Genomic DNA, 18,295 nt, shown 5'->3' with positions numbered 1-18,295 from the left:
TAAAGCACTTCTGGATGGATGCAAGTGACAATAAAGCTGAATTCTACTCTATTCTATTCTATTCTATTCTATTCTATTCTATTCTATTCTGATGAGCGAATCATGAACAGACTCCCAACCAGTTGGTGGCGGTATTGCACCACATCGTTGTTTGCCAACGTTTGTTGCCAACCGCCGACAAACCACAAAGACGAAGAAGACGTAGTGCCCGTGCCCGCCCAGAGCACAAAGTAGGCTTTCAGAAGAAACAGTGTAACCACAGTCATCATACTTTTTATCCTCCACGGGGACTTTTAGTTTTTTTTTTCTTTGTTTGTATTTTTAATCCGTCTAAGGGAAATATAGTGTGACTGTACTGAGCTTCCTTACTGCTGCCCCTCTGGTCTCCGGCATATCACGTTTCTGTTTCTCATGCGTAATTGGAAAGATGTACGTTTCGTAGCTCGGAAGCTTGGTCTCTCTGCAAGGTAGCCATTAACGTACAGGGAGGTGAGTGAGCCAGCTGTCTTTACTAGTCCTAGTTCAACTACAAAGCCGGCCTTCTCCGCTGGGGGATCTTTATTTCGGGTTATTCTGAGAGGGGATTGAGGGCCTTATTTTGTTTTAATCATTTGTGTTCTGCTAGTTGTTTTTCTTCATATGAAGATGTTGTACTGAGTATTATGATTTCATGAGGTGGCTAAAAATACAACAGATTCCACAATAACAGAATCAGTAATATGTCTTTTAAGATGGCGCAGGCTGTTGTAGCAGCTCCCTGTCTTCTTTCTTTTTGTTCCTACTATTTTTTTAAATTATTTTGATACCTTTAGCTCAATATTTATCTTTTTATATAATATTTATCCATCATAACTCTGTTTCTGCACTCAGTGAGTGCATGTTGTTTGTTGTATATTTCCTGCTATGACAACTTAGTTTTCCTCTGGGATTAATAAGGTTTTTCTGATTCTGATATTGGTGCTGAACCTACGAGGCAAAATAATGCTACACAATACAATGGTCTGCAGTAGTGCCCTACAATAATACAATAAATTTAACTGGCTTAAATATAAAAATCTTTTTGCTGTCACAGGTGACTGGCAGCAGGCGAAGAGTCTGCTGGAGGAGCATCTCAGCACCTGTAGTCAGAAACATTGGTTCTTCATCGAAGGTGACAAAGAAAAATCGCCAACATTATTCTACAGACATTAATTGGTTATTATTTTAATAATAATAACATCTAATTCTGTACACAGTGACATTTTGCCTGTTTATCCCAAATGAGAGACAAATCACTGCTGAAGAAAAATAATGTTCTCAACCTGCTTACATTAAATCAATGGATAGATGAAGTTAGCCGTTTTTAACCCTCCTGAAAATAAGCTTCTCAAGGATCAGTTTTTGGTCCTGGATTTTTTTTTTAACCTTTACACACTCTACATGTTGCTATCATAAAGTATCTGATAATATGTTCTAGTTTTGCACATGATACATTTTTCACAGCTGATACACAGTTGTGCTTTATTCCCTCTGATAATCTCTGATAGTGTATTTTGTTAATAGTATTACATCCTCTGCACACTTTGGCCGCTCTGAAAATGAAGGCAACAAACCAGAGAAGTTTGACTCCCTGGAAGAACTTATAAGTACACCTACACTGAAGACTAATTTAGGAGAACCCCTTTTGACTTGGACAAGAAAAAGCCCCCTGTAAAGTTATGAAATCTTAGTAAATGAGGAAAACAGGAACAGCTCTGTAGCCAGGCTAACTAAGCCACCGGTCTAATGTTTGGACACACCTTCTCATAGGGCTGTGCGATATGACCAAAATCTCATATCCCGATATAAGACATCTATCCTGATAACACTATAAATCACAAAAATGTAACATTTTCTGTAAATTCTGTGAATCTCGGGCAGCTCGACTTGTATGAAGTGTTTCCAGCTGGGCGTCGTGTACCTGGAGTCGAGTGTTTTAACCGATGCATGAAACGATGCAGAAAGTAATATACTGTAGCCACTACAGTGACCATCAAAACGATGAAAAAATATTGCCGTAAACAGTTTATTTTGCGACACCACGAAACAAACGATAGCGTAAAATGAAACAATAGATGTTTTCACATCGTCATCCGATACATATTGTTATGTCGAACAGCCCTACTTACTTTACTACCTTCTCATAATTTTTCTATTTTATAATGGCTTTTTACATTTTAGCTACTAATTTAAAGGATCAATCTCCAAATGAACACTCATGTAATTAAGAGACAAAAAACTGTTAAATAACTCAAAACATATTCATATTTTAGATTCTTAAAAAAAATTCAGATTCTTTAAAATAGTCAGTTGTCTTGATTACTACTTTTCTCACTGTGTGTGTGTGTGTGTGTGTGTGTGTGTGTGTGTGTAGATATATGTATGTATATGTACTAGAGCTGGGCGATAGAACGATAACGATATGTATTGCGAAATAACTTTTTCTCGATAGAAAAGTTAAACTATCCGGTTGTTCAGTGATGATGCGACGAATCCTACTTCCGGGTCTAAAGTAGTCTGCGTTTAATATGGCTTTTGTGTTGTTAACATGTTTAATGTTATGTATTTTCTTCTATTTGATCTCAAAAAGCTCCTAAAACAGTCAGTGATCACTGTTGACCTCCCTCGGCTTTTATTACCGCTAATCATTTATTTAAGCTCAGTTTTTAAAACCTTATGATGTAACTACAGCCCAGCCCATGCAGCAGTATATGAATGACTAACCTTGTATTGTGGATGGATTATCTCAGTTGTTCTCCTGACTGAAGTTTGGTCCTTTTACAGCATCCTGCCATGCGATTACATTTGTTCCTGACCACCGAGAACACTCACGGTAACTTTTATCGAGTGGAAAAAAGTTAACTTGTTTATATTATGCTAACATAGCTGTGTCGCTAGCGGTCACGTAGCACATCATTATATACCAGGTAGCTCAACTTCAGTAACCCTACAAACGTCACTGCTGTTTAGTTTTCTGTCTTCATTTATGCTGGAAGTGATAACAGAGCTGTACGTTTTAATTTGTTTCCAAAACCCTGCAGTCAGGACATGCTATATTGTATTTAGATAGAAGCTAGCGAGCTAACTCCCTGCTAACTTCTAACTCCGTTAAATGTCATAAATTCCGTTTTCATGGATGCCTGGATGTTAAACTCAATTGTTACACCTGGTAGAGCAGAACGCTGATCATTTTATTAAAGATGAAAGACTTTAGACAGTTTTTCAACTCTCAGTAATGCCATAGTGATCGTTTGATATATGGACCTGCAGCGGAGTTTAGGCCCAGACACGGCTAGTGACGTCAGACTGAACAACCGGATTGCGATAGGCCTCATCTCTCTTGTCCTCTTAAAAAAGAAAAAAGAAAAAAAAGAACAGCCAATCCAAATTAAGTAGCGCAGAGCCGAACCAATCACAGCCGCAGCATCACGTCACGTGACTTGTTACGTACAGCAGAGGTCCCCAACCCCCCGGCCTCGGACCGGTACCGGTCCGTGAGTCGTTTGGTACCCTGTCGCGAGAGTTGAGGCTCAGGTGTGAAATGTATAGTTTTCAGGGTTTTTATCGGTTTTCAGCGTTATTTTGTTATCGTTTTTATCGTTTACTCGGTTTTCCTTGGTCTTTTCACGCGTGTTATGAATAAATTTTCTTTTTTTCGGTACTGGTACTAGTTTTATTTTGTTGTATTTATCCGCGACACCTTAAAGGCCGGTCTATGAAAATATTGTCGGGCATAAACCAGTCCATGGCGCAAAAAAGGTTGGGGACCGCTGACGTACAGCACAAGTGCCAAGCTGCACATGTGTATTTGTTTGGGAAGCAGCCAGTGGCCGTGCCGCCTGGGTAATGGAGGAAATTAGTGTGCCGACTAGAGAAAAATCAACCGAGAGCGTGACCAAAGGTTACCGAAGAGAAAACGGATGATGGTTCCAATGTCGGAGAGATTGTCGAACGGAAGAGCCGCAGAAGTTCCGTAGTGTGAAGGTATTTCGGCTATTTCAAGTCTGACAAAAAACAGAGTAGCGTGCACTGTAAATTGTGCCGAAAGCAAGTCTGGAAATACAATAAACCGGTGTATGCTCAATCTCTGACTGAAAGCGCTAATTCGTCATTCGGCTTTTGTCAAACTAAAGTAACTGTTAAAACTGTTTGAAAAGCTAAGCTATACAACAAGGAGAGATTGAGAATTTCCTTTTAGTTCTCAGTTTATTTGATATTGACAAAAGTTAGTCAATTTTGTCTGTTCTTCTGTAAAACAAACTAAGATTTATTTTTAGAATTAATATTTTGTTTCTAAGTGGAATTGACAATTTAGTAGTGTGTTTTGTTTGTTCTATTTTGAAACTTAAACGCTTTAGCGGCTGCCTTTTGTGTAGTTTGCAATATTTGCCTTTATTTATCTGAAAAAGTCTCATGTTCCTTAAGTACATCTACCCTGTTGAACTTATTATTAGAGATGGCACGATACCACTTTTTTATGTCCGATACCGATTCCGATATCATAAATTTGGATATCTGCCGATACCGATATGAATCCGATATAGTGTTTTTTAATCAACAAAATTGTTTTTTTTTTTAAATATCTTGCTGCATTTTGTATAAGTTCATACTCAAGTTTAAAAGAACAACTACACTAAAGCTATTCTGTTATACCTGTATGCAAAAAAAAAAATTTCATAGTTCAGCAATACTGATCAATCTAATAAACTTAAACCTACACCATCCTCCCTATTCTGGTATTTTAAAGAGTACTTAGCGTAAATATTAAGCAACCTAACTAATAGGGTTCCAACTCCCAGCAACAACAAAAATAAATAAATAAAAAATAGGGAACCACCCCTCACGCTCCACCTCATGATGCTTAATCGACGTAATCAACCTTAATTTGATGCAGTGTGAAAAAAAATGCACAGAAATCAATTATTTTTCAAGAAATATTAAATAGATTCAACATCTTTCTTCAACAAAATTGCAGACTGCACAGATGGTACCTTCCCAAAGGAAAATGTACTATAGCTTACTAGGGTATATTAGACTTAACAGTTACTATATACAGTAATGGACTTCTATACATTTTACATCAGATTAAAACTTTGGGTGTAAGATTCAGATAATTATTTAATAACAGCCAGACATTTTAAATGAGAATAAGAAAGAAAAGTATGTCTTTGTGCCCCCTTTTCCAGTTAATGCCCTATCGGCCCCCCTGGCTAAACTTTGCTAGATCCGCCCCTGCACAGTTACCAGCGTCAGCTGCGTAGAAAAAGATCCTCGAGTAGAAAGTAATATTAAATACATTCTAACAACAGCTTATCAAGCTTAAACGTGCTGCTGTTGTTCAGCCGCTGGTTTCCTCTTTCTGGTGCAAAGTGGGCCAAAAACAAAGAAGAGAGACGGAGTCCCGACAGAAAAGCCGATCAGCTGATCATTAAGCAGTTTCATGATTGAAGTAGCAGCCAGAAGAGGCAGTCGCTCCATATATCGCTTGTTAAGCTTAACGCAGGAATGCTTTACATTAAGAGATGGACTTACACACTTGCTTTACTTCTCTCGGGGATAACTTTGTCGGAGATGAAATGCCGGGTTGCTAGCGAAGCTCCACATGCTATCCAGACCACCGACAGGTCCCGCATGCCACAGCCGCTCTATCACGTGATGCATACTGCTCCGACGTGCTAACGTTCTGAGGCGAGTTACGGCGTGTTGCAAGTTTTGTGAGGTGCTTTCGTGATATTTAATGGATCGGATTACATTTTTTATTTTTCTCCGATATCCGATCCAGTAATTTAGGTCAGTATCGGACCGATACCGATACGTAATATCGGATCGGTCCATCTCTACTTATTATGGGAAATAAATATTTAAATCAAAACAAGCTGCTGATTATTTCACAATTTACTTGTGAGCAACGGCACATTTAAATCTTACAAATATAGTTATTTGGCTTATATCGTGATAGATATCGTTATCGCCGGAAATGAAAAAAAACAACAACATTGTGATATGAAAAAATCTATCGCCCAGCTCTAATATGTACACTTTATAGGTTTTATTATTCCATTAGTGCATTTCACTGTTTTAGTTCTTTGTCATCTTTGTCATAGGCAAAAGAAGGGGAAGCGTGCTGAAACCTCTCCAAATTTTTGACCAACCAATGCCAGCAAGTAAAGATGAACGAGTTGTAATCCCTGTGGACAAGACTTTCATCACTATGAAGAAGGCCAGAAGACGCCAGCGCATTGACAGTGGAGACAGAAGCTTCATGTGTGATCAGTGTGGAAAGGCTTTTACTCGTAATAGCAGCTTAAAACAACATAAGCTCATCCACACTGGCATTAAACCATTCAGCTGTGATCAATGTGGAAGACATTTCAATCACAATGGCAGCTTAAAACAACATCAACTCATCCACACTGGAGTTAAACCATTCAGCTGTGATCAATGTGGAAGGTGTTTCAATCAAAAAGGCAGCTTAAAACAACATCAGCTCATCCACACTAGAGTTAAACCATTCAGCTGTGATCAGTGTGGAAAGTGTTTCAATTATGTTAGCAGCTTAAAAAAGCATCGCCTTGTCCACACTGGATTAAAAGCATTTAGTTGTGATCAGTGTGGAAAGTGTTTCAATCACAATGGCAGCTTAAAAAGACATCAGGTCGTTCACACTGGCATTAAACCATTTAGCTGTGATCAGTGTGGACAGGCTTTCATACATAATAGCAAGTTAAAAAAACACCAGCTTATCCACACTGGATTAAAACCATTCAGCTGTGATCAGTGTGGAAAGACTTTCACTGAGAATGGCAACTTAAAAAGACATCAGCTCGCTCACACTGGAGTAAAACCATTCAGCTGTGATCAGTGTGGAAAGACTTTCACTCAGAGTGGCAGCTTAAAAAAACATCAGCTCATCCACACTGGATTAAAAGCAATTAGCTACAATCAGTGTGGAAAGCCTTTTTCTCCGAGTAATGGCTTAAAAGAACATCACCTCGTCCATGCTGCAAATAAACCATTTGTCTGTGCTCAGTGTGGAAAGTGTTTCACTGAGAATGGCAACTTAAAAAAACATCAGCTTGTCCACACTGGCATTAAACCATTCAGCTGCGATCAGTGTGGAAGGACTTTCACTCAGAATAGCACCTTAAAAAAACATCAACTTATCCACACTGGATTAAAAGCATTTAGCTGTGATCAGTGTGGAAAGTCTTTTACTGAAAATGGCAACTTAAAAAAACATCAGCTCATCCACACTGGATTAAAATCATTTAGCTGTGATCAGTGTGGAAAGTCTTTTTCTCAGAGTAACGGCTTAAAAGAACATCAGCTCATCCATACTACAGATAAACCATTCACCTGTGATCTGTGTGGAAAGTCTTTTACTTATAGTAAAAGCTTAAAAGATCATCTTCTCATCCACACTGGCATTAAATCATTTATCTGTGGTCAGTGTGGAAAAGCTTTTACTCAGAGTACAACTTTAAAAAAACATTTACTCATCCACACTGGAATTAAACCATTTATCTGTGGTCAGTGTGGAAAAGCTTTTACTCAGAGTACAACTTTAAAAAAACATTTACTCCTCCACACTGGGGTTAAACCATTCACCTGTGATCAGTGTGGAAAGTCTTTTAGCTGCATGAGTTCCTTGAAAGAACATCAGGCCATCCACACTGGCATTAAACCATTTGTCTGTGGTCAGTGTGGAAAGGGTTTTACTCAGAGTAAAACTTTAAAAGAACATCAGCTCATCCACACTGGAATTAAACCATTCAGCTGTGATCAGTGTGGAAAATCTTTTACTCGGCGTAGAAACTTAAAAAAACATCATCTCCTCCACATTGGTGTTAAACCATTCACCTGTGATCAGTGTGGAAAGTCTTTTAGCTGCATGAGTTCCTTGAAAGAACATCAGGCCATCCACACTGGCATTAAACCATTTGTCTGTTGTCAGTGTGGAAAGGGTTTTGGTTGCATGGATGCATTCAAAAATCATCAACTAATCCACACTGGAGTTAATTAATTTTTATTGGTCAGTGCTGAAATGCGGCCAATTCTATGTAAACATTTTAAAAAATCAGATTGTTCACACTGCAATTATAGCGTGTATTTAATTGTGGTAATTATGAAATTTGTGGAAACTTTCATTTATAACAAATGTTACTGAGGCATCAGCAAATCCACAACATATGTCGTGCTATGACAAAACTGGCAGACCAATGTGACATTACTCTGACAAAGTTCTTTTGGACATATTAAGTTTGAAGAGGCTCTACCGATTGCAGACTTCTATACCTGTCATTGTACTGGGTCTTTGACCCAGTGTTTTGTGCTTTTTGACATTAGCATTCCATTTGATTGAATATTGTAATATTTAATGTTTATTTCTATTTATATACTTTTAATTGTTTTTCTGCTTGATGTAATATTTGTAATTTCTAGTCTTTAGGTTCCGTTATCATACCTCCCCTCTTTTTCACATTCTGTGTTTTGTCAGCAGTGGCAATCCTAGCCTGCTTGGTTCCCTGGGCGAACACCCACTCTGCCCCACACCCACAGATAAAATATATGTATGTTAAGGATTGTACATGCATATAAAGCATATTTTACTGTAAAAACTGTTGTTGGAACCATACTGAATTTAGTCAGATAAACACACACGCACATACATACACACATGTGTGTATGTATATTTATATGTGTGTGTGTATGTATATGTGTGTGTATGTATATGTGTGTGTATGTATGTGTATATATATATATATATATGTATGTATATGTATTGTGGGATTATAATATTATTTTATGCCATGTTAGATCCCTAATTAAAGATTGTGAATTATTATGTAGTTTTAGTTTGCATTATTCTCCTGAATTAGAAGGTGATAACTATTACATTTGTTAAACTGATTTGCATTACATTAGACTGCTGATTTATTGTGAATGAATGATATTGTTTTATGATGCATTATACTGCTGAGTTATAAGAAATACTGTTCGCAGAAAGTCATCGCCTTATTTGTCTGATTAGAAGAGAACAGAACATACTGGAGTTTTCTGCCCCATCTCAGCAGGAGCAGATAAACAGAGAGCCAAGGTCGTAGCTTAGGCGCTGTGTGAGAGAAAGCATGTGAATGTTTAGGCTTTGATGATAAGGTGGGGGCCACTAGAGGCTATAAGAGTTTGATCAATGCTCCACCATTTTGAGATAAGATGCTGTCTGCGTACGGTGTCCATCTCCCACGCGTGTGATCATTAAAATCATCGTTTGACTCAACCCGGCCGGACCAGTGTTGTTATTGTGGTTTTTCCTCTTGTATCCATCCCCAATATTTGAACTCGTAACAGCTTGGGGGCTCGTCCTGTGGTATTGGGGTGGAAGTTGGAGGTTTGGACGGTCCGAGGTTGTCCAACGGACAGGCACAAGCCAGTGGTCTGACGTGAGTGGGCATAAGCCGGCTTATACAAAGGTAAGGCACTACCTGTTGAATCTATTTCCAAAGTGTGCCAAATTGGACATGATATTATTAAAGTCTACTCACTGAAATTACTGGTGGATGTCTGTTTTGATGAAAAATCTCATGAGTTAAAGCAGTTAGAGTCTGCTAAGAAGAAGGTAAAGCAGTTAGAGTCTGCTAAGAAAAGTTTAAATACTGGGTTAGAGTCCCAAGAAATTGAGTTAGAGTCTCAAGTAGTTTGGTAGGGAATTGGTCATTTTGTTGGTTAGAGTCCAAATTGGTTATAAGAGTGGACCTGAGTGGTCATTTTGTGAGTTAGAGTCTCCATTGACCTCTAGGTTGCACTTGCCTCAGTCAGACTCTTGTTTTGGGGTGCTGACTGTTGTTTCAAAGTGTTATAAATTATTATAGGACGGCAGTTAGAGTCTGCTAAGATGCGCATAGCCCGGAGGTTACGCTCCCTCCTGGCCATGGACGCGCGACCTTGACCTGTCGGCAAACAGGGTTAGTTCAGTTTGGCTTGACTGTGGAGCTTGGGGCACTCCGGAATAAGCTAGGAGTTAGAGTCTGTAATGGTATCTGCGCTCTTTTGGACACTGTTAAATTGAGTTAGGGACTTTAGAGATTAGGCCAGATACAGTTAGAGTCTGATACTGGTTAACTGATTACAAAAAAGTTGGACTTTCTTCGGTTGGACCCGTTAACTTAAATTTGTCAAAATTGTGTAGGCGCTAAATCTGTCAGGCCTTACAGTGATTGTAAATATAAGACGTCTGTGTAATATAAAGTAATAGAGCTGTGTGTGAGACGAGGCCGTGTGTGACGACAGCGCGCTGCAGCGCTGCGAGCTATTTTTAGACGGTGTGTGAACATGCAAATGAGGTGGCTGCTGTGAAGCGCACAGAGGACTTTTGCTTCCTGTTTAGCGTGTTTTTGAGTTTTATAATTATGATTTGCAAGCAATGATACATGCCTGTAAATAAGACGCTGATTTTGCTGATTATAATATTACAAATAAAGTTTTGAATGAGGGTGAATGTTTGATGCTTGGCTGGGTTTTGATATAGAAGAGACAAATCGTGCATGATTTAGACCGGCACTTCAGTCGGCAGAGTAAGATTGTGTGATAAATACAGCTGTGATTTGTTTCAGTTTTGTGGTGTGAAATATGTTGGGTTTTAAAACTGATGTAGAGAAAGGAGAAATAAAGGGAGAGTGAAGAATTATTGAGAAGTAGAGAGAGGAGTGTGTTGGGAGACTGGCATGTAGTCTGCACTGTAAAGGTGGGCGTGTTGCCTGCTGGTCTATTTAACAGTGATGAAAATGATATTAAATAAATCTCTTAGTGTGTTAATACAGGTGGCTACGGGCCTGGACCAACTGCCCCCCACAAGCACAGCGGCCGAAGCAAAATTATAGTAATGGAAACCACACTCAGCAAGAATCAGCAGCTGTGGAAAAGACAGCAGCTAGCAGAGAATTAGAGGAGAAAATAAGAGAAGTTTTTAACACATAAAATTGGGGCCAACAGACTTGTGGAGGTTGGGAAGGCGTCCGGAGCATCACATCAAAAGGTGAAACAAAAACACACACAAGCAGAGAAATGTGAGAGAAAGGCACGTGTTAGAGAAATGCCTTGTTTGAGAAAAAAAGTTTAATTAACCCACCTACAAACGCACACACACGCAATGAAGAAACAGCTTACATTCATGAACATGTGAAGATTTTCCAGCAAGGTTAAAGCAGCGAAACTTAACATAAACCTGTTGTTAAATGATAAAGTTTATCCACTACTAACAAATAAACTCTCTGGGTTGCAGGACAACAACTTAACTTCAAAGAAAAAGACACTGGTCTGACCAACCAGTGAAGACACGACAAATTTAGTGGTTAAAAGAATCAAATTGTGACATGTTTTCTGCTGATTGATTAATACAAGTGATTACTAAATCAAAGAAAATTCCATTTTTGGGGTTTTAAACATGATCTTAAGAATTTTAACATGTACATGTGTTGTCCTGTCAACTTGGTGGGTCATGAGTTGATTATATGGTGAGAAAAAACAAAAAAAGGGGGAGAGAAGGCTGACACAGGGCCTGGTCCCGTTGTTTCTCCCCTCTCTGAATAACACAGCCAAAACAACATAATTTTCCTGTTCGTCCGTTTTTGTTTTGTTTTTTCTCTTTATGCTTGATTACAGGCTGCTTTGTCGGCCCGGAAAGCCGAGGCTGACCTGGACTCCTGCTCTCTCCTCTACCATCTTTGATGTGACCCTGACCAAATGCTACAGCAGCTGGACCCACAACAACAACCTGAAAACGTCAACACTGCTGCAGGAAAACGATCTCATGCAGCGGAGACGGAGAGCGTTAAATCCAAGGCCTGTTTCACTACACGGGGGAGATTTCCAGACAGCTTCAGCTGACAGAGCTGTGACGAGATGCCCATTAAGCCCAGATGAAAAGTGAGGGCGAGCAAAAGAATGCTGACCTTAACAACTCTGCATTAAAACTGTGCAGGACAGTGACGGACCAACACAGATGATCGGGCAGCAAAAAGGGCGTGCCAGAGACAGGAGGAGTAACTGAGGTCAGGAGGCACCTCAGAATGGACAAAACCACAAGAAGAAAATAAGCTGAAGGCACAGGTGTCGAGGCTCGGCCAGGAGTTGACCTCTGAGAAGAGCCGAACAGCAGAGCTGCAGAAGGCCGTGGAGCAAAGCAAGGGAAACATCAATGGACTTCAATCTGACGTGTACGGAAAAGACTCTGAGGTTTCTGCCCTCAGTAAGAGCTCAAGGCATCAGAGCAGAAACTGAGCATGGCTCAGGAGGAGCTGGCTGATAATCGAACCCATCAGTCAGGCTTGGAGTCCCAGACACAGGACTTGAAATCAGGCCGGAGCTTGCTGGAGCAGGAGGTTGCCAAACCTGACGAAAAAGCTCCAACAGCAGGAGCAAGCCTTGAAGGAGCTACAGAAGCAAAAGGGTCAAGTTAAGGAGGAGCGGAACAAGGAGAAGATGCAGGACACTGGAGAAAAGGACTGCCTCAATTGGGGCCAGAACCAGTATGGACAGAACTTTGAGCAGCAGCACCAATGGATGCAAACAGACTGAAATGGAGGAGGGCACGCTTCAGGCCGTGGTTTATCCAGAACACCAGAACAGGAAAGTGATGAACACAAATACACACAGACTCAGAATGAACACATATGCACTCGTTGATTGAGTGAGAAATGATCCACACACACACACATTGCACACGCTTGTGCAATGAAGAGTGATACACACACACGCTGATGCAATGAAGAATGCTTTACTAACAAATGCTGCACACAAACATCCAAATACAGAATCTGTTACAACAACAAGAAGCCATTGATTGTTTATTGGTTAAATGCAGTTCATGTCACCCAGAGGGCATTTGTGTAGATTTAGGGGACAAGGTCTAAGGCAGTTTGGTTATGAAAACAATGTCTGTGCGTGATGTCTGTTTATGGCTTAAGGCCTCCACTGAATTGTTTACTGTGCTTCACACGGCCTGATAAGGAGCAGTGGTACAGAGTAAAAATGATGAATTAACGGTGTGAGCCTTATTTCGGAGCGCCACATTGTTGTGAGTGAGATTTAATTGAAGGAGGAACACACTGAAAAAAAAAAGGGGCCAGCCCTTGGATTTACGTAAGCATCTCGCGTGTATTTGACACAATTGCCTCAGGCTTTAAAGATCTGTACGAAATTCTGATTTCCAGTGTGAGAGAAAAAGTCATGCAGTTATTAGAGCTAGGTTAATTGATGATTCTAAATTATCCATGAATGTAAGTGTAAATGGCTGTTTGTTTCTATCTGATAGACTGGTCACCTGTCCGGGGTGTACCCTGCCTGGTAACCTATCACTTCAGGGTTATTTCCCGGCCCTGCTGTAGCCAGGATAAAGATAGGAGGGTGGTAGTTGTTGTAGACCCCTTCAATTTTTATGGTAACCATGATCTAGACTTTGTTGAACCGCATGCAATATGAAGACAACATGTAGTATTTAAGTGACCAAGTAGTATTTGGATAAAAGTTTCTGAATAGTGTTGAAATAAACTGACAGAATTGGGAAGGATTAAAATATTCCAGGAGCTCAACTTACTCCATCTGAACATGTTTCAATCGTGTTTTATGAACACAAAATGCACAGGTTTACTGAATATGAAAAGGTTGTGTTGATTTAACTCGGTTGTTTAAGTTTCTGCCAAAGCAAAACATTTGTGTGCAACCAGTGTCCACTATTGAATCAAGTAAATCCAACATGTTTTTGTCAGTGCAAAAAGGAGTTACGGTACCTGTATGCCTGCACAATATTGTCCCGGTAGGGAGAAAAACTTTCTGGTGAAGTTTTGGTTGATTTTTGGGTTTTGCTTGACACTAGGTTGATTTTATTAGTGAGGTTTGGATTGTTTTCTTTCTCTAAGAGAGAGAAAGATGGTTTTATGCTTGGACATGTTTGCAATGGGCCCCAGTATTTGTTATTATATGAGTATTTTATTGGTCACGTTTGTTTTTGCTTTTGTTACAGTGCACTGAAATAAGAACATCTGAGAGGTGTGATCCACCGGTGGTGATATTTTGGTATTTTGTGAGTTCCTGATTTAACAAATCAGCTCTTTAATCCAGGCCTGAGAGATTGAACTTTAAAGCGCTATAAAATATTCTTACTGGAAACAGTCGCAACGTATTTTTCTCCATGATCATAATGGGCTTGGGAGAAATTCACTTATATGGGACATTGATCACATGAGAAGTCCTGAGCCTAAAAGGATTGCAGCGAGTCAATCCAGTCCAAAAAAACAAGGAACGGTTTTCCTTTAAAATGATGACGTCATCTTGCTGGTGATGGAGGCTCAAATAAGTTGCGCGTGAGACTCCATTATCAGCATTATCTGGTATGAATGTGTGTGGATGTATGCATGTGACTGGACTGTGATGGACTGACGACTAAAACTGACTTGATACTGAGACAAAAACGGTACCGACTTTAGGATTAGTAAATGTCCACAAACAATTCACCCAGCCTGTAAAAGAAGGGTGGATGTTTTGTCTTGCTTTGTTTTGTTTTTGCAAGAACAGAAGGATGACAGAGACTAAAGGGGGAGGCTGTAACGTCACATGAGTGTGAACTGCAGACTTAACCCTTTGGTTGCTAATTTTGAGTTACTGATGTTTGCATTAAGAAAATTGTGTTTTAGTAGCCGTGTTTCGATTAATGTACCACATTATATCGTTGGGAATGTTAAATGCTAAAGTGAAGAAAAGGTTTGATTTCACTCATGACTGAACATGTTATTATTAACCATAGCGGGCCACTGTAAAGAGTCAATTAACTTTTAGAGAGATAAAAATAAAATAAAATAAAAAAAAGCCAAAAACCCTCTATTGAGGTCTATGAATAACAGGGGAATGATAGACTTGTCACACTCAAAATGGAGATATGTAATGATAAACACTGGTCCCCGTCTTTTAGATGCTTTCTTGAAATAGTCAGCAATTTAAAAGTAGGATAGAACCGACAGGGGCATGTGCTGAGAGGTGGTGCTGCACAAGAACAAGAGCAAAATAAAGAAAAATTATTGTGTTTAGCTTTGATAAATTCAAATTAAAATGTACCATTCCACTCAGATGATCAATATGAAATTCAATATATGCTAATTTTGTATGTAAGTACATGACTGATAACTGTTCTGTCCTGAGCTTTTGTTTTTACAGCACCCACTTGACCACACCAACAGTTTCTCGCCACCAAAAGGGGGTACTTGCAAAGAATAGGGAGGAATATCATCAACACTGGGAAAGGTAAGCCCCGAAGGGGGTGATAACACCAAAACTTTCACTTATAGTCAAATTCTCAAAATTTGACCCCAAACATGGAAAATTCTTCAAACATTTAGAGACAGAGTGGATAAACATAATGTCACATTATGGATGGAGGATGGAGCATTTGAATCGATAAGATGGTGAAATAACACGCAGTAAAATGTTGATCATGTTGATTATGTTTATGAAGGGGCGATCGTGGCTCAAGAGTTGGGCGTTCGCCTTGTAATCGGAAGGTTGCCGGTTCGAGCCCCGGCTTGGACAGTCTCGGTCGTTGTGTCCTTGGGCAAGACACTTCACCCGTTGCCTACTGGTGGTGGTCAGAGGGCCCGGTGGCGCCAGTGTCCGGCAGCCTCGCCTCTGTCAGTGCGCCCCAGGGTGGCTGTGGCTACAATGTAGCTTGCCATCACCAGTGTGTGAATGTGTGCGTGAATGGGTGGATGACTGGATATGTAAAGCGCTTTGGGGTCCTTAGGGACTAGAAAAGCGCTATATAAATACAGGCCATTTACCATTTACCATTCCAGTGTGCAGAGCAAGGTTATTATTATTATTAACGAAAACAAATGAAATAACGAAAATTAGAAGTGAAAAAACATTTTCGTTATTGATGTGTGCGTGTCCTGTCAAGGGTGAAAATGAAGTTTAGTTTCCAGATTTTTTGCTTGCTGTCTAATTATGCCAGCAGGTGGCAGTACGTTAGTCGAGTCGTCTGTGTTGCTGCTCCGTCCACGCGCAGAATCATGTTAGGAAAAGTCGGGAGAAAGCACCAGAGTCCAATTTGGGATTACTTTGAATATGACTGTGTTTTGGATAAAGCAAGTGTCTTGTAGTGGAAAGAGACAAATTATGAGGGACATTTACAGTATAAAACAAAAAAATCCCACAAACCTTAAAGTGCACTTGAAAAGCTCACACAAGAAGGCTAACCTAGCTTACCTTGAAAAGGTAAGGGAGCACACTCAACCCTCATCCCCAGAAAACAGAAGCTAACCCCAGGCAAGGCAGCGTGATGCATCCCAAGACAACAGGACGGGGACATCTACATAACTGTGTAAGTCAATTGCCTTCAAAAATATTATCAATTCACTTGAACCAAAATTACAAACACCTGGTGCTGCAAGAGTTAATAGTCTCAATACCCAAGGATAAGCACAAGAGCATGACTGATATGATGAAACTGGGATTTTGTTGCACTTAATTATCGCAAACACAACCAAAACTAAACAGAAACTAATCAAAACTAGACTAAACTGAAACTAAGGATTTTCAAAAAATAAAAACTAGACTAAACTAGCAAACAATTGGTAAAAACTAATTACAACTGATATAAAATTGAAAATCTGAAGTCGAAGCTAAATAAAAATAAAAACTAATGAAAATTGCAAAACTATTAAAACCCTGGTCCAGACTAAGATGGCGTTGGACATCTTCAGGGCAGAAAAGGGTTGGTGTGACCAAGGTGTGGTTTGGCTTGTTGTATGTATATTTCAAGATGATATGGCTCTGGATGGACCAGTTACCAGGGCATGGAAGGAGGACGGACTCATTAAATGAGGAGAAGGAATTTTCTGGGATTGGAAATCCTCTGGGTGAGTGGTTGACTAAAAGCATGCATAAAATAAAAGCTATTTTTTGTTATTGATTGGTAATAGATTGATAATTGGCCACATTTACAGCTGTATTGACTTGTTGTGGACGTAGTCTACTTCTTTTTTTCTTTTTCTTTTTTTTTCTTTTTTTTGACTATAGAAAATATTTAATTATTTAATGCTAAGTTCAGTGTTAATTGTCACCATTTGTTATATCTTTGAAAATGAATTATGTTCCAGTTTTCAGCTGTGTTCATGGCCAAATGAGCAATTAGAAGGTGTGATCTTAGACACAAAATGTAAGCAGTTTCCTGACAGACATTACTCAAGCAATTAATTAATGACAAAAATTATCATTACGCACTGCCAAGTGGCAATTTCCAGGTTTGAAAAATTAGACCAGGTGGAATAAACTTGAGTTGTTTCTTTTTTTCTTTTTTTTTTCTTCTTTTTTTTTTGCCTGTCCCGTTTGGCTCTTTTGCCATCAGAATTGTTGTCTAAAGGCAAAGAAAGATGCCCAACGGATTTACTTTACCAAATTGACCATCCCAGCCTTGCCGTAATGGTCCATTTGATTCACCTTTTATTGTTTCTTTTATTTTCACTTACTGAATACGGGACAGACTTGACTGGGGGAAAGAAGGGGAGAAAGAAAGAGGGAAAGAGAAACAGCTGAGAAGAGGGACGGGGGAGAAGGGCAAAAGACAAAAACCAACAGAACGGGCAGAGAAGAAAAAAATGCATCTATCGATCACCTGGGTCACCTGCTGAGAAAGAAAAAAAGAAAACAAGCAGAAGAGAACAAGAGCAACAGAACAAACAACACCACAATGATACATGGGAATACGACAGCAAATACCAAACACTAAACACCACTGTGCAGCACACAAGACCAACAAAACACAGTGTGCCCTGAGGTAGGAGCCAAAAAGGGTGCAGTTTGTGGGTGTGATCACCCGTGTGTACACCTGTGAGCATGGACGCGCTTGTTTTTTGTTTTTTAAAAGGTTCCTTCTTGTAATAATCTGCTAGAGGGTGTGGGGGGGCCACAGCCCCGTCCTCCAGGGCATGAAGCAGGTATGGAGGAGATCAAAACTCCAGACATCCAGAGGCCCCCAGAACACAAGAGACCAAGGAAGACCAACAGAGGGGCAGCCGCGCCACTGTCCCAGAAAGAGCTGAGGAGAGTCCCAGATGAGGGCTCACTCAGCAGCCGCGGAGCAGAAGCCAGGGGGAGTTGCAGTGACGCGCCCGTGAACTCCGCCGGCAGCCAGCCGCGCCTGAGTGACCGAGCCCCAGGCCGAGAGGCCGGGGGCACCCCACCTCCGAGGTGGCCCGAGCGAGCCCCAGGCTCCAGGCCCCGATGGGCGGCC

The 18,295-nt window shown here is 40.1% G+C and overlaps 2 protein-coding genes across 2 annotated transcripts in view; both read left to right on the top strand.

Moving 5' to 3' along the window:
* Window positions 1-1,092: 1,092 nt before the first annotated feature.
* LOC146635841 (uncharacterized) lies at window positions 1,093-8,677 on the top strand. The gene is made up of 2 exons (XM_085349141.1): window positions 1,093-1,150; window positions 6,123-8,677. The coding sequence occupies exon 2, from the start codon at window positions 6,173-6,175 to the stop codon at window positions 8,039-8,041; it is 1,869 nt and encodes a 622-aa protein (XP_085205267.1). The 5' UTR covers window positions 1,093-1,150; window positions 6,123-6,172; the 3' UTR covers window positions 8,042-8,677.
* Window positions 1,132-18,295, top strand: part of LOC146635840 (uncharacterized) — a 44,504-nt gene continuing 27,340 nt past the window's right edge. Inside the window, exon 1 of the mRNA XM_085349166.1 lies at window positions 1,132-1,150. The gene's annotated coding sequence lies outside the window, so the exon portion shown is untranslated. The remainder of the gene's footprint in view (window positions 1,151-18,295) is intronic.

Source organism: Diplotaxodon limnothrissa, linkage group LG3, assembly GCF_057381915.1.
Source record: "Diplotaxodon limnothrissa isolate DT_005_m linkage group LG3, D_limnothrissa_male_GT1.1, whole genome shotgun sequence".
NCBI lineage: Eukaryota > Metazoa > Chordata > Actinopteri > Cichliformes > Cichlidae > Diplotaxodon > Diplotaxodon limnothrissa.
The sequence above is the reverse complement of the archived record's forward strand: the minus strand, read 5'-3'. Positions and strand labels throughout refer to the sequence as shown.